The 17159-nt window shown below is 37.7% G+C and overlaps 2 protein-coding genes across 3 annotated transcripts in view; one reads left to right on the top strand and one right to left on the bottom strand.

The window, feature by feature from the left end:
- The window catches only part of ABL2 (ABL proto-oncogene 2, non-receptor tyrosine kinase), a 166102-nt gene that overhangs the window by 133018 nt on the left and 15925 nt on the right, over positions 1-17159 (top strand). The window contains exons 2-8 of one of the 2 annotated variants that reach the window (XM_037825259.1): positions 322-384; positions 1672-1842; positions 9587-9882; positions 11409-11681; positions 14500-14584; positions 16102-16279; positions 16912-17096. In XM_037825259.1, the coding sequence (XP_037681187.1) occupies positions 322-384; positions 1672-1842; positions 9587-9882; positions 11409-11681; positions 14500-14584; positions 16102-16279; positions 16912-17096 (1251 nt within the window). The remainder of the gene's footprint in view (positions 1-321; positions 385-1671; positions 1843-9586; positions 9883-11408; positions 11682-14499; positions 14585-16101; positions 16280-16911; positions 17097-17159) is intronic. The other variant, XM_037825260.1, reaches the window with a different exon arrangement.
- Positions 6444-7055, bottom strand: LOC119526293 (60S ribosomal protein L23a-like). Its single transcript, XM_037825263.1, has one exon. The coding sequence runs from the start codon at positions 6966-6968 to the stop codon at positions 6468-6470; it is 501 nt and encodes a 166-aa protein (XP_037681191.1). The 5' UTR covers positions 6969-7055; the 3' UTR covers positions 6444-6467.

The following is a 17159-nucleotide window of genomic DNA, read 5'->3' on the forward strand; positions in this document are numbered from 1 at the left end:
GGTATGTGTAATGTTTTTGAGAGCCTAGAGAGAAGGGAGCATGTGAGGCTTCCTAGGGGAGATTGTGTTGGAATGTTATGAAAGGAAGTTAGCCAGTCAAAAGAAAGGTGGGGTGAGAACCCAGGCAAAAAGATGGGAAGCAGTATGGAGGATGTTCAAGTTTGATATTTGAGGTGTGGAGTGGGGAGAGGCAAAGCTGGAGAAGTAGATGAACACCTCATCATGAAAGCCTTTGAAGGCCAAGTTAAGGAGCTTTTAGCCTGATGGTGAATTATTGAAGTCTTAAGAAAAGTGACATGGTCAAATTTTTGTTTTAAATAGATCACTTTGCCAGCTGTGTGGAGGATGGATTTGAGGGAGACAAGACTGGAGGCAGTAGTCCAGGTGAGAGATGATGGGGATCAAAACTAAGGCATTGACAGTAGACGTGGAGAGGAGGGGATGGATTTGAAAAGAAGTAAACTCCACAGATTTAAGGTTTTTTTCCCCTTCAAATATGATAAAACCAATGAGTGGAGGGAGAGAGACAGCTACAAAGACATAATTGAAAAGTGTTGTTTTTTGATATAGGCAGTTGGATAGTTTGTGTTGGCAGATAGCCACTAAAAGTAGTCCCGATGATCAAAAATATTGCTACTGAAAGAACTGCATTTTTGTATAATTGACTTGGCTATAAGAAGCAGATGATCTCTAATTAAAATGGCATGGAGATCACCTGTTCATGTAGTAGGAGTAAAGTTAGGAACTGTGAAACCTTGAGGAAAAGACCAAGTCGTATATGGCTTTAACCACTACACATGGTGGAACCACACTAAATAAATGTACATTGCTGGTGATTTTTTTTTCTGAAACCTTCAATTGAGTTATTATTTTTTAAAAAAATCCACTGCTCAGGGTAAAAAAACTTGTCATTAAAGCAATTAACTATTGCAAGCCTTTTATACTATAGAGTACATGGTAACATAAGAATATTTTAGAATGTTGGAAGTATCTTGTATTAAACCAGAATGTGTATTTCCATGGTTTAGCAGATAATTTTAGGATTTTTTTTTCAAGAGGCATTTTTTCTATATATGTAGTTTTTTACTATATGTAAATGAGAGTCTGGATTTTACAATATGTGTATATTTCTAAAAAGTACTTTTGTTGTCTTCTCCATAATTTAACTGAAGAGTGTAAGGAAAGAATAGTTTGAGAGGATTTATAACCATTCCTTCTTTTAAAACACAACAACAAAATATCCTGGATGTTTTATAAAGCTATCAGCCATTCCTTTCTGAGATTTCTTTCTTTCTTTGCTTCTTTCCTTCCTTCCTTCTTTCTTTCTTTTTTAATTTTTGAGCAAACTGTGCCTTTCCTATTCACCAACTTCTGCTTTTGGTGAATGTATATAATTCAGGGCAAAACTCTATTTTGTGTTCTTCTCTCTGACTATTTTATATATTCACCATGTTCATTCATGTTCAGGATATCAGATTACAGATTAAGAAATGGTAAGGAGACAGTGCCTATTTGCCCATTCTTTGTGACTCCACAAACTGTATAGCTTTATGCCACCCTGGAGCTATCAGTTCAGGCCAGCAGCTAAAATTCTGTGTTATGTACTGAATTCAAATGACTTTCCAACTGTTGAATCTACTGTGAATTCTTTTCCTTTTTTGTGTCTTTCAGAAGCCTTGCACCGCCCCTATGGTTGTGATGTTGAACCCCAGGCACTGACCGAAGCCATCAGGTGGAGCTCCAAGGAGAACTTGCTTGGAGCCACTGAGAGTGACCCTAATCTGTTTGTTGCACTTTATGACTTTGTAGCAAGTGGCGATAACACACTAAGCATCACTAAAGGTGAGGCTTCTATGTAAAATCATCTCACTTTTCAGTTTTCATTAGTGGTCAAGAAATAAAGTTAAGTCTGTTCTGGATTCTACCACTGATTAAAATTAGCTAGTTAATTTTGGCCCAGACGCCTGGTTCTTTGTCTTTTTTACCTGACCTGTGTATGGGATAATACCACTTTGTCTGCGTTATAGGGTTTATTAAGAATAATATGAGATAAAGCACCTTAGAAAAAACACCACACAGTGTATACATGAACTTTTCTTTCCAGAATTGTATGTGTTAAATGCCAGCATTCATCTACCACAAAGCTAAGACTTGCTATAATTTCTATTCTAATTAAACTGTGACTACCTAAGATGAGTAATGTTGCCAGACCCCAGTACTACTCAAAGTGTTGTCCATGGATTTACTGAGACCCTTTCATTACCAATTAGCAATGAGATGAAGAGCTGGCACCCAACATATAAACCAATTACATCACTAAGTGCACTGTGTATATTCAGTTCAGCTGACATTTTCTCTTGTGGAGCAAGGCTTTCTGCGTAAAGAAAGTAGTGCTGTGATTCATATTCTGGTGCAAGCTCCTTATCTTGCTGTGGCTTGGCTTCGAGTAACACTGGGCCCATACAACTTAAATTCTGTTATTCTTGTTTATATGGGTTAGTGAAAAGAATAGTGGGAAGTTTCTAAGGTGGTGGTAGTTTATTTCACTGGTAAAAGGGAACTGTACATGACCAAACAAAATCACCCGTTATTGATTTTTTGAGCAAGAAGAAAAGAAAATGGAACTTTTTATGAGAGAGATGAGATTATAGGAATATCCTTTTGAATTGGATTGCTGGTCTGCCTAAGTTTGTTCTTGCCTTTTGAACCTACGAAAGCCTCCTACTTGGAAAAAAATTTATTTCAGCATAATTTTTAACTAAATGATACTGTAGCTTAAATGGTTATTTGTCAAAAGATGCTTTTTATTTATAAGGTTAACAGTGAAATATTAAGTGTGGGGAAGGGGCATAACAAATTAAGAAATTAGGCCTCCACTCAAAATTTTTATATATCCGTTTTTAAAATTGTGCCAAATTCATCAAATGCAGAAACCCTTAAAACTGAGTTGCTCAAAACGGGGTATAGCTATGCCCCATGGTGGGTATGGTTGCATACATGCATATGACAATGCATCTGACAGGAGGTTTCAAAGGCATAGGAAATATAAAGTGCATTATCTCATAATGTCAATTATCTTAAAGATTGGGGATAGTTTTTTATTTGAGGGGGTTAAAGGGATGTTTACGGAGTTGAAGGAAAAATTTCTGTGAAATTTTAGGATAAAACAATGGACTTCAAAGCTACTTTATACTGTGCAATAATCTTGAACTACTACAACACAGGTTTGTTTGTTTGTTTGTTTGTTTGTTTTACCTTTAGTGATACTTCAGTAGAGAAGTTTGTGAAGCGATGACTCAGAACATTCTTTCCTAGGTATAATTTTCTTGTCAGTATTTTCCAAGATAGTTCAGTCACCAAGGAGACAATGATAAAGACAGTCTCTTGATTCCCCAGTTACCAATTATAGCAAGCACTAGTGTGTGTGGCTCAAGTAGTGGTTCCCCTCATCTTATGACCAACAATTGTTTCTCTTAAAATCCATGAAATGTCAGTTCTTTAAATTGTTCTTATTAATATAAAAACGATGCTATTCTAAAGTTATCTTATTATTTTAAAAGATAGGGAGGTGTATTTTAAAAATAAAATATTTAGTTTAGTTACTTCTTCTTTAAAGATATTTTACTTGAATTAAAAAAAAAAATTTTTTTTTAAATACTCCCCAGGATTCCTCTGCCCATAGGGCCAATGTTTGTATCCTTACTATTCATATTCTGGTCAATTTCCATGGTACTCAGGACTTCCAGAGAAGAAAATACCCCCACAGAAGCATCAAAAAGAGAGGAAAACTAGCAAACAAAAAAACCTAGGATTTTTGCCTATATTCTAATTATGATAGCCTGTCATTACCAGTTCTTTGTAAGAAAGCAACAAGAACATTCCCCTTAGTCTTTAATTCTGTAAATATGGTTAGGAGTATTATTTATCTGTGCACTTGTGCACATCAACCACCATACCACATGCACGCCAATATATATATGTATATTTACGTATATGCATGTGTGTATGTGTGTGTGTACACTCTTATGTTTTTTCTCATTGAATGTCTCACATTCGCGTGTCTTTAGCCCCCTGAGAAATGTTAGATGGTTGTCAAAGTAATAATTTCAAGTTTTTCTTCAAAAAGCCTTTGCCTCACACTTCCTTTTTTTTTTTTTTTTTTTTTTTTGACTTTTAATTTGAGGTAATTTCAAGCTTACAGGACAGTTGCAAAAATAGTACAAACCCCATACAGAGAACTCCAGATAACTAGATCCACCAGTTTTAAAATTTTGCCACCTTTGCTGCGTCTATTTATTTTCTGAACATTTGAGAGCAGGTTGCACACATTATACTCCTTTAACACATAAAATTTCCATGTACTTTTCCTATGAACAAAGATACTCATGTAAACAGCTTAAGTGCAATTATCAAGTACAAGAAATTTAACATGATGTAAAGCTTGTATTCTATATTCTAGTTTCTTCTTATGTCCCAATAATGTCCTTTTGAACCTTTTCTCTTCCATTGTTAGATCACATCCAGTATCATGTATTGCATTTAATTCTTGTCTCTTTGCTTTCTCTTTTTTTTTTCTTTTTTCTTTTTTAAATTGTGGAAACATATATACAACATAAATGTTCCCATCCCAACCCCTCCCAGGTACACCATTTTGTTTGGATTAATCACATTTGCAATGTTGCAGTTCTTTCACCACTATCCATTGTAACTTTCCTTTCACCCCAAACAGAAGCCCTACATTCATTTTGCATTAACTCTCCATTACCCCTGTCCCCCACCCCAATTAACCTGTACTCTAATTTCTGTCTTTATCAGTTTACGTATTCTCTGGTATTTTCTTTGTGGTTACCATGGGGCTTAAATTTAACATCCTGAATCCAAAAGAGTCTCGTTTGCTTTGGTATCAGTTTAACTTCGATAGCATGCATAAGCTATGTTCCTATACCCCATCAGCTCCCACCTTTATGTAGTTCTTATTGCAAATTACATTTTGAGTCTGAAGTCATTGATTTTTCATTACATTGTATGCTTTTGCATTTTAGATCCTGCAGGAAGTAAAAAGTGGAGTTACAAATAAAAAATACAATAGTACTGGCATTTACATTTGCCCATGTCATTATCTTTACCAGAGATCTTTATTTCTTCATATGGCTTCACTCATTGTCCAGTCTTTTCCTTGCAACCCGCAGAACTCCCTTTAGTGTTTCTTGTGGGGCCTGTCTAGTGGTGACAGAGTCCCTCAGCTTTTGTTTATCTGGGAATGTGTTAATTCCTCTCTCATTTTTGAAACGCAGTTTTGCTGAATACAGAATTCTTGGTTGACAGTTTTTTGCTTTCAGTGTGTTAAAAATGTCTTCTTAATTGCTTTTTTGCCTCCATAGTTTTCAATGAGAAATTGGCACTTAGATCGCATTGAGTCTCCCTTGTATGTGACACTTTATTTCCCTCTTACAGCTTTTAGAATTCTCTCTTTACCTTTGGCATTTGACAGTTTGATTCTATCATGGTGTGGTGTGGGTCTATTTGGGTTTATCCTGTTTGGAGTTTGTTGAGCATCCTGGATGTGTATATTCATGTATTTCATTAAATTTGGGAAGTTTTCAGCCATTATTTCTTTGGATATTCTTTCTTACCTCTTTCTCTCTTTCTTCTTCTGGGACTCCCACTGTGTGTATATTGGTACACTTGATGGTGTCTCACAGGTTGCTTAGACTGTTCACTTTTCTTCACTCTTTCCTCTTTCTGCTTCTCAGACCGGATGGTTTCAATTGTATTGTATTCAGGTTCACTGATTTTATCTTTTGACAGCTCCAATCTGCTGCTGAACCCCTCTAAGGAATTTTAATTTTTTACTGTGGTCTTTAGCTCTGTTTTGTTCCTTTTCATAATTTCCATCTCTCTGTTGGTATTCTCTTTGTTTTCATCTGTTGTTTCTTTGATTCACTTTAGTTCTTTATCCATATTTTCTTATAGCTCTTTGAGCATACTTAACAACCATTTTTTAAAAGTCTTTGCCTGGAATGTCCTGGGTCTGATCCTCTTCACTGATGGTTTCTAATGCTTTAATATTCTCTTTCGCCTGGGGCATCGCTTCCTCTTTCTTTGTCTGTTTCTTCTGTTGAAACCTAGACATTTTGACATTTAATGTGCTATTTAGCCTCTGATGCATCTGTTCCTTAAGCTTGTATCTAGCTAGTGTTATGACAGAGCTTTCCCTGCATGGCAAGAACTAACAAAAAGAAAAAAAAGGGGGGGTGGGTAGAAAACACCTTTCCCAGTCTTTGCAGATTGACTTGTGTGAGTGTCCTCCTTTGGGGTTTATGCATACCGTGAGTTAGAGAATATCTCCAGGGCAAAGCATACAGGCCTCCCTGATCCTTTTTGCACAGACCTCTTGTTTTTTTTTGTTTTTTTGTTTTTTTTATGGTCAAAAAACTTATATTTAGAATTTGCCAGCTGGACTCAGTTTAGATGATCCCAGTTTTGTTGGCAACATCCAAAGCATCATAGTCAGGAGCCAGTAGAACATATGCCTTCTTCTCTCCATCAGGCCTGATCAGGGTGTTGACCTTTGCCATGTCAGTGTCATAGAGCTTCTTCACAGCCTGTTTGATCTGGTGCTTGTTAGCCTTGACATCCACAATGAACACAAGTGTGTTGTCTTCTCTCTTCTTCATGGCTGACACAGTGGTCAGGGGCAACTTGATGATGGCATAGTGGTCAAGCTTGTTTCTCCTGGGGGCACTTTTCCAAGGGTATTTGGGCTGTTTTCTGAGACGCAGAGTCTTGGGCCGCTGGAATGTAGGTGAAGTGCGGATCTTCTTTTTCTTGTGGCTGTGGATGCCTTTCAGTACTGCCTTCTTGGCTTTCAAAGCCTTTGCTTTGGCTTTGGTTTTGGGAGGGGCACGGGCTTCCTTCTTCCTTTTCAGCGCCGTCTTCGTGAAAAGAAGACCTCTTGTTTTAGGCATGCCTGTGGCCCTAGGAATTCCCCCGTCTGCAGGGATACAAATTCCCCTCTTCCTTAGCAAACAGTTTCCTCACTGCCCTAGGCATTATACTGCATGTCCTACAGCCAGCAATCCCTTGCCCCAGGTAGACATTTGACTGTTCTCCCACAGTGTTCTTTAGGATAGCTCAGTGAGCCGCCTTCTACATGCAGGGCAAATCCTGGCAGAGCAAGTCTCTCAGGCCACCACCAGACAGACTGAGCAAGATATACATCCTTTCTAGTATGTACGCAAGGATTACTCTGCTCCCTCTGGAACCAGGACCAAGGATCTGCACTGGGCGTGCAGGCTGGTGCCTTGTTGGGCCAATGAGGGAACAAAAGAGTGTCCAGCCAGGGTGCCAGGAGACCCTACCACTTTTAAGTGGCCTTTTTCTTGATGTGGCGCTCACCCTGTTACTGCAAACCTTTTAATTGCTTTCTGAAGCTATTAGAAAGGTGTTTCTGTAAGTTCTTACTGGTTGTTCAAAACTTCTGTAGGGGGGACAGAGCCCTGAAGCATCTCACTCCACCATCTTGATCAGGGCAGGGTTTCCCGGGTCATGTGCTTTGGGTTGATTTGGCTTCCTTCTGCTTTCTGACACTAAGCAAGTGGGACACAGTTCCTGACACTAAGGAACTGTGTAAGAAGCCTTGCATTTCTCAGAGATAGGGGCCTGAGGTACTATAAGGATTCGTTTGATAATCATCTCTTATTATCAGTGATATCTGTTTCATCTTTTTTGCCAAAGGAGCTTCTAATCTATGTTACAAGCATAGGATCAGGAAATAATGTTGAGGGAACCTAAACTTGATGTTTGCATCTTTAATAGAGAAATCAAGGCCACTGAAGTAGATAGCAAGATACTCTGAATAGCTGGGGTCCTGGGTTCCAACTGCAGAGTCAACATGCTAGTTTTAGTGGAATGGGTAGAAGTGATTGATTCTTTATGGTAAATAATTGGGTTTTGAGAATCCCCACTGCTGACCCTCCTACCCACCCCTGAATACAGTTAACCCTTTCACATCACAACTTTCTCCATGGTGGTTTCAATATGTCGAGGGTTGGCATAAGAAATTAAATGGGAATTTGGGGGGAGTTTTACAGAAACTGCAGACCACAGGCGAAGGTCTATGCAAACTGCAAAGCATATGTGTAAACCACGTGATCCGCATCTCTCTTGCATTGGCATTCCTATAGACTCTGGCATCATAGGAGAAAAGGTTAAGTCCTTAGATAATTCCCTAAAGGAAAATGAAGGTGGAGGGTGTACCGCTATGGATTTTCAGGCCAGCAAAGGGTGGTTTGAAAAATTTAAAGAAAGGTTTAGCCTACACAATGTAAAAGTAACAGGAGGGGCAGCATCAAAAAGCAGCTAAGGTGTTTCCTAAAACCCTGAAGAAACTGATTGAAGAGAAAGGCTACAAGCCAGAACAGATATTCAGTACTGATGAAACTGCCCTGTATTGGGGAAAAAATGCCTCAGAGGACATGTATCAGCCAAGAAGAGAGGAGAGCCCCAGGTTTTAAAGCCACAAGGGATAAGGTAACCCTGCTCTTCCGTGACAATGTCATACGTAGGGTTCATAATAAAGACATCCCCAATACATAAAGCTGCTAACCCTCGAGCTTTGAAAGGAAAGGTAACTACTAGCTGCCTGTCTTCTGGATGTTCAGTAAGAAAGCATGGACAGCCAAAGCACTTTCCCTTTACTGGTTCCATCAGTGTTTTGTGTTGGCGATTAGAAAATCCCTTGCCCTTTAAGGTGTTATTGCTTCTGGACAATGCCCCTGGCCACCCAGAACCCCATGAATTACACATTGAAGCCGTTGAAGTTGTCTGCATGCCATCTAACACATCTCTCATTCAGCCTCTTCATGATGGGCTATTACGGACATGAAAAAAAAACGAGAAAATTCAGACTTCTTCTGTGGTACGAAGAGAGGGCAAAAAATTTTACATAGATTTTCCAGATCACAGGGGTGCCTCACCCCTAACCCCCATGATGTGGAAGGTATAACTATAATTTTCTTTTTTAAAATGTTGCTGAAAGCTCTGTGTTTTGTTTTTTCATATTAATAGTTTTGGTGCCTTGTTGCCAAGTGAAATTGAGAAGTAACTTTGGATTTCACATAACTTATCCCTAGTCTTTGTTGTAGACAATGAGCCATATATAAAATATATTTTTTGATAAAGGGAATGCATTTTTTAAGGGAAAATGTTTTATTTTTCTTTTGAAGAGTGAGTACTATGCCATTTTCCAGCCATTTGAGTAGCCTTTCTATCTTGTATGCCACCTTACTACCATACCTGGAAGTTTCCTGAAGACATTTGTTTCATGGCCTAAAAAACTTTAAAAACTTGAAGTAAATGCTAAAAACCATTTCTGACTATGCTCCTGTGGCTTAAGCTACAAGCTAAAGAAATCAGTCATGATATGATGAACAGCCAGGTTTGTTTTCATTATTTAGAATAGAAATGTTTAAAAATGAAAGCTCCTGAATCATTTTTCAGTGTGTTTTAAATTTGGCAATGGGCTGCTTCTGATTGAAATAAAGTCTTAACATCTTTTCTCATTCTCTGATGAATTCATTGCTAGGTGAAAAACTACGAGTTCTTGGTTACAACCAGAATGGAGAGTGGAGTGAAGTTCGCTCTAAGAATGGACAGGGTTGGGTGCCAAGCAACTACATCACCCCAGTGAACAGCCTGGAAAAGCATTCCTGGTACCATGGACCTGTGTCACGCAGTGCTGCAGAGTATCTGCTCAGCAGTCTAATTAATGGCAGTTTCCTGGTGCGAGAAAGTGAGAGCAGCCCCGGGCAGCTATCGATCTCGCTCAGGTACGAGGGGCGTGTGTATCACTACAGGATCAATACCGCCACAGATGGCAAGGTAAGACTTGCCAGTAACCACCTAGGTGTGGACTGGCTACTCTGTAGAAACAATACTCAGAATAATTAAAGTGAAATATAGTTTATATTTGACATGAGATAAAACATACTTTAGCTTTGTGAGTTTGGGCTATTTGACATGTTAGAGCTTGCTCTTTTCAAAAGGATATGGTAATGGAAATGACAAACACTATTACACTCGAAGTTTTAACGATAAGCTTAGATTTGAGGGTGAAGAATGAAGGAAACTGCTGTATGAATACGTTAGCTATTTTAATCATCAATACAAAAATATACACATATCATCCAATACATTGTGTGGAGTCTATGAATTAACCTTGTATCTTTGAAAATTAGAGTAATGTCTATCAGAAAGTGCAGAGACTTAAGAATTTAGGCTTCTAAGACTGATGTCAGTCATTAATGTAGGTAAATATACATAGACCAAATAGTCATTTAGCAATTTATGTTGGGAAGACTAACTGTGTTCGAATGGATGTGTTAAAATAGAACTGCTGTACTTTATGAACTGTAAAGCATGGGTTTATGTCAGTTGTTCTTCTATTGAATAGTAAATTTAGATTGAGTCATTTGCTGGGCAGTGTAGCTGGGAGAGTATGAAGAAAGCTTCTGGGATGCCGGCAGTGTTAGAATTCTTGGTCTGGGAGATATTTACCTGGATGAGTTCATTTTTTAAAAATCATCTCCATTTATGAAGTCTATACTTTTTTCATATACAGTAAAACAGAAGTTTTTTAAAAAAACAATAAACAGAATCCCCTGGGAAGAACGGTCAAAGAAGCCTTGCTTCATATCTTATTACTTACCATAAGTTAACAACTATTTTGTTAACAACCCTCTGGAATCAAACTGTGGTTCTTCTTTTAATGACCCAGGGACTCAAAAGCATATCCTAATTAAATAAAAATTGTAAGACATTTGAATACCTTCCCCACCCAAAAAAAGCTAATCATTAGTTTTCAAATTATGTTCTATGCAAGATCTTGAAGTGGTATTTCATAAGTTTTTATAGGAGGCCAAGTCCCCTCTTGCCTACCTCAACCAAAGTGTCTACTCCTTTACTTCTTGTATTAGGATTCTACAGTCTTGCTGCTTAAAAATATTTGAAGATCAATGATCTTGGTGATCCAGAGAGATATTTTGGAATCTTTTTTCTCAGGACTAAGTTAACTTAGGAAGATAGATATTTTTCTTAATGTATTGTAGCATGTTGGAAGCTCTGGAAAGGACCTGTCTTGCAAATAGTAGTAAAATAGTGCGACTAAACCATTGATTTGTATAGGAAGGGTGGTTTAAACAAGATTAAACTGAAGTTCTATATTTCCCCATGTATCATCATTTAACTATTTCTTATACCTCAATAAGATCACCTCCCATTTTTGTATCTTCAGGCCAATAAAATAATGTAGTGGGTTTTTTTTTTGTTTTGTTTTGTTTTTTGTTTTTTTTTTAATTACCTGACCTTTTTTTCAAGTTCTTCAACTTTTTTTCTGCTTTTCTCACCAGGTATATGTGACTGCTGAAAGCCGTTTTAGCACCTTGGCAGAGCTTGTTCACCATCACTCCACAGTAGCTGATGGGCTGGTGACAACATTACACTACCCAGCACCCAAATGTAATAAGCCTACAGTCTATGGTGTGTCCCCTATCCATGATAAATGGGAAATGGAACGAACAGATATTACCATGAAGCACAAACTTGGAGGTGGTCAGTATGGAGAAGTTTATGTTGGTGTCTGGAAGAAATACAGCCTTACAGTTGCTGTGAAAACATTGAAGGTGGGTTGCTGAGAATTAAAGTTTTCAAGCATCTTTTTCTTTTGTGCTAAATCACTTGGAAATATCAGTGTGCCCTTCTTTAACTCTGGAACACTTTCCACCCACTGGTGCCAAGCACATAGCACGTTGTGATGATTAAACCTGTGCTGTTGCTGACGAAGCAGGGGCAGATCATTCCCTGCAATGCAATAAAATCCACGTGTGGGGAAGGATTTTCTCTGGGGGCTGATTTCTATTGTAGAGGGAGGTTAGAAGCAAATTATAAGTTATAAAAACAAAACAAGCTGTTTTGCTCCTGAGAACGACCCCTGCTGGCATATTTCTTCATGTATTGTCTGTGAATCATGGGCTCTCCCTTTTTTGTTCTATCCTTCATCTCCATGCCATTAGATCACTTCTTGTTCTTAATATTCACAGAAATCTTTCCTGATGCCACTTCTTCTCTTCTTTAGGGATACTGGTATCAAATTGCAGGATTGTCAGTCTTTCCATTCTCTAAAGATTCTCCTGGAGCCTCAGTAGGTCCAGGAGATCACTTGTAAGGGCTGTTCTTCAGCTATGAGAAAGACACTTCTGTTGAACAAGCATGTATTAAGTATATTCTGAGTGTGAAACAGTATGCAAGGCCCTGCAAACATGCATTCCCCCTTAGAGAGCTTGTGATCTAACAGGGAGACAAACATAAACAGCTAACTGTTCTGTCTCCTTGCTCAAAGGCTGAGATATCCAGGGAAGTAAACGGTCAGGGAACTGAATTACCAATTCAGATCTTCTGTGTTTCACTTGAATACAGGATGTGATTGCTGAATTTTTCTCACCCTGTTAATTTTTATTCTAGTTCTAATATTAGATAAATTGAAGAACATCTTTCTTTTAAAACTTATCTTCTTAATCAGACTTCTGTAGAGCATATTAAGTTGTGATAAAATTTCTTGAAGTAATACACTAAAATAGTCAAAGATATTCTATTTTACTTTTTTAAATCTCAACATATTTTTATATTCCCCAGTTTATTTTGAAAACCTTTTCTGATATATATCCAAATAATTTGAAATTACAGTTATCTCAAAGTACACAGAAATTACCTATATTCTCCTATAAATGAAACAGTGATAAAAGAACACAACATATTATTTAAGGACTTCAACATAAAAGAAGTCTCTTTTTCTAGCTTTGAAAACTATTTTTTCCCATCTAAGCCAATATGTAATATTTGACATTTGGATTATATGTGCTTATATATTAAACAGACACATTTGTCAAAACGAGCATAAGATGAAACAGCATACAGTGTCCTTTCTGGATATAAAATTTCAGAGGCAAGGTGGTCCAAATGGGAGCAAAACACTGACTTCCTCATGAAATAAACTAGATAAACAAAAATTAAGAATAATGCTAAAGATTTATTCCATGAATCATTCTCTTTCCTATCCTTCTAACATACAAGTGTGCACTCTGGGTATATGTGAATCAAAATACTTCAATCAAGATTGTGAACTCCTATGACTAGGGGTATCTAATTCAATAAAAGGCCCTGGGGTTAAAAAAAAAAAAAGGTTGTATAGGTGAATAGAGGACATTTGTCCATCAAGTTATATATATTGACTTTATAAAGAGGTAGATTTATTTAAAAGTCTCACTGGGCTCAGATATTGACTTGGGCCTGAAAGTGATGCTTGAATTTCTTTATTAAGATCATAATTAAGCATATTAGAATGCTAGCCATCACTGGATTAGTACCGTAAGGTTAAACATTTGAAAGAAATGATTATACAAAACACACACAAAGCATTATATTTTGTGGTTCTACTGTTTTGTTTGTTCCATTATTTTTGTAATTGGGGCGAGATAAGAAGTCCAATTTGTTTAAGAACATTTAATGTACATTTTTTTTCTTTTTTTGCCTTTGCTACATTTAATGGAAGCATATTACGATGTTACTGTTGACCATAAACTCCAAGGAACATTTAATGTACATTTAATAAACTGTCTGAATCAAAGATTTTTATTAACTCTTCTGCCAAACACAACATTGATTTCCATCTACAATTATTTTTTAAGATAAAAAACAATAAGTCAATTGAAAAAAAAGTTGTGGCCTTTAGTTAAGAAGCATTACACTTTTAACACACTGATTTCTGAAAAACCTAGAACATCACTGTAAAGATGGTAATCATTGTTGGCCTTCAGCATTGAATGGATGCAGCTTTACTGCGATTCTCCAGAAATCTTCGCAGCATCTAACACACTGCTGGTACACAGTCTCAAAGTCGGAGTCATTCCATAATAGGGATCTTCATTAATAAGCTATTTTTGTGGATCATAGCTCCCAAGTAGTTCAATTTTAACTTTGCAGTTTTTAACTTCACTACCTTTTTTATTCAGATCCCTCAGATTGCTTTCATCTGTCCATAGTATATAATCAAAAGTGGCAAAGTCTTTGGTAACCTGCTGTGCCACATGATTCATAGAAATACCATACTTCTTCATGCAATTTTGCCCCTGATAATTAGGAGGGTTTCCTGTCTCATAAGTGGATGTTGCGGCACTGTCTGTCCTTCAGTTATCTGAAATATTTTGATCAGTTACAAGTTTTCTGAAAACTGCTTCTGCAACGGGTGATCAACAAATGTTACCCAAACATACAAACAGCACTGACTTGGGCAGCTGTGCTGCCATCTTCTCAGGAGCAAAGAGAGGCAGTGAGTGAACCCATTTTACTCTTAAAGCCTAAGTTTCAGCATGGTGAGTTCACTCAAATGATTAAGTCAGGAGTTTGTTCTTCTTTTTTTCTTTCTTACCTGCCTCCTTTTTCCAGGAAGATACCATGGAGGTGGAGGAGTTCCTGAAAGAAGCTGCAGTAATGAAGGAAATCAAGCATCCTAACCTGGTACAACTTTTAGGTGAGAAACCTTGTCTATACCATAGATATCTTCAAAGATTCTTACCTGCCCCACAACCCCTTATCTCCAAATACTTCTTTTGAATCACCATAGTGGAAGCTCCAAGAATGAAACGTATTCAATAAGTGACTGTCATTTAAATCATTAGGCACTGTGTAAAAATTGCCCAAAGAATAGTAGCCTTGGTTGAAAAACTGCCCAGCTTGTAATAAATGCCCTACAGATTCAAAGTTCAGAGTCATTCAAAATGGTACCCCAAACCAAAAATTGTCAGCATTTAAAATCATATTTGCACGAAATAAAATGACATTCAACATAGACAAAGGACCATTGAGAAGAGGCAGATTAAACAGCTGTGACCACACCCAGCAGTTTATCTTTACAAGCAGGAAGTGCTAAGCTATGATAGATGGGCTTCTCACCTGTTCAAGTCACAAGGAAACCTATGACTGAGCCCTTTGTGTTTTTAAAAGATAAGGCCAGTTTCTTTGAGTGTTCAAGTTGAACCAAATTATCCCAAGGGAAATAGTTTCTTGATCATTCTTGGTGGTTTTTATTTAAGGAATCTGCCATATGTCAGTGAAATCCTTGACTTTGGAAGCAATTTAAGATCTTTCTACAAAGCAGTATTACAGGCTGGGCTCACACATCTAATTTTAGTCTTCAACATCTGCACAATTGCTGGTACTTTTGGATAAGCATTGTTAGCATGCGGTGGAGGAGGGGAATCATGGGCATATACAGAACTTCAGAAATTTTGGTTTTCCTGGCCCCTTGCAGAATTAATTCAAGTATACAGGTGTTGCGGTTTGTTAAAGCTGCCAAAATGCAAAATGCCAGGAACAGATTGGCTTTTACAATGGGGGGTTATTAGCTCACAAATTTATAGTTCTACAGCCATGAAAATGATAAGGCATCCAGAGAAAGATACTTGACTCTGAAGAAAAGGTCGATGGCATCTGGGGTTCCTCTGTCACATGGGAAGGCACATGGCGACATCTGCTGGCCCTTCTCTCCAAAATGTCTCTGGGATTCCGGGTGTCCTTGTCTATTCCTCCCAGGGCATTTCTGTCTGAGCTCTCTCCAGAATGTCTCTGCCTTTTATCCTCATAAAACTCCAGTGAAGACGATTAAGACCCACCTTGAATGGGCAGGGTCACATCTCCATGGAAATAATCTAATCAGAAGTTTCCACCCACAGTAGGTCTGCCCCCACAAGATTGGATTAAAAGAACATTGCTTTTGTGGGGTACGTAATAGATTCCATCCAGCACAACAGGTACCTCTGTTTTTTGCTCAAACAGGCTCAAAGGCCTGTGAATTTCCAGAGAACAATATAAGAGAAGCGTACACTCTCCTTACAACCAACTTAATTTTTGCTATACTAATTTCAGAGAATGTGGTGGCTAAAAGGGGAAAAAGCAGTTAAAATTTTGTCAGCTAAAAAGTCCTTAGTTAAAATAACTTGGAGTGTTTCAGTATGTGTTAATAAACAAGCTGTATTCCTCAACCTTCAGGTGTGTGTACTCTGGAGCCGCCATTTTACATCGTGACCGAGTACATGCCTTATGGGAACTTGCTTGATTATCTCAGAGAATGCAACCGAGAAGAGGTGACTGCCGTTGTACTGCTCTACATGGCCACTCAGATCTCTTCTGCAATGGAGTACTTAGAGAAGAAGAATTTCATCCATAGGTGCGTAAAACCTGATTATTGCCTGTGACTAACCATCTTAACCACCTTGCTTGACTTACAATAAAGGGAAAAATGTAGAGAACTTTACCAGAAGTTTTCTGATGATTCAGAAAAGTAATTATTTTGTCTTTGACAACACCCATCATAGTTTCATTTTCAACTTGTAAACCTACTACTGTACTCTGATTAAAGTATTAATGAGGGATATTTGCTGTTCCTAAAACAAAGCTACCCCTTTAGTTTGTCCAGCACTTTATCCAAAATCCTTTTGCGCCATCTAGTGGCTTAATTTTAAGAATACTTTTCTGTCTTAGTAAAGAACTTAAAGCCACGTAGAAAGCATCAGTTGCTCACCTCTGAAACGTATCCCAGTGTACTTATAAATAGAGAACACATTTTATGAAGTTTCTTTTATTCTGGCATCACAAAACCACCTCCTGATTAATACTCTACAAGTAATATATAATTAGTGTCTTTCTATCATTTTAGTGATTGTCGTTAAGTACTACCATATCTGTCAGCACTTAACTTATCAACTCTGCTTGTAGCAATAAGAACTGAGAATAAAGCATTCATGACCACATTTTCCTCACTACCTGAATGGAATTATATTAGGGTTCTCTTTCCCACAGAGATCTTGCAGCTCGTAACTGCCTAGTGGGAGAAAACCACGTGGTGAAAGTGGCTGACTTTGGTTTAAGTAGACTAATGACTGGAGACACCTATACTGCTCATGCTGGAGCCAAATTTCCTATTAAGTGGACAGCACCAGAAAGTCTTGCCTACAATACCTTCTCAATTAAATCTGACGTCTGGGGTAAGGTTGGAAGGGACTGTTTCCTGAGTATATCATTTTATTTTCTTTATGAATACCCTTAAT

This window comes from Choloepus didactylus, chromosome 2 (assembly GCF_015220235.1).
Source record: "Choloepus didactylus isolate mChoDid1 chromosome 2, mChoDid1.pri, whole genome shotgun sequence".
NCBI lineage: Eukaryota > Metazoa > Chordata > Mammalia > Pilosa > Megalonychidae > Choloepus > Choloepus didactylus.

What these genes read in the sequence shown, in the direction of transcription:
- LOC119526293 (XM_037825263.1), bottom strand. Translation starts at nt 6,968, where the DNA reads ATGCCTAAAACAAGAGGTCTTCTTTTCACGAAGACGGCGCTGAAAAGG.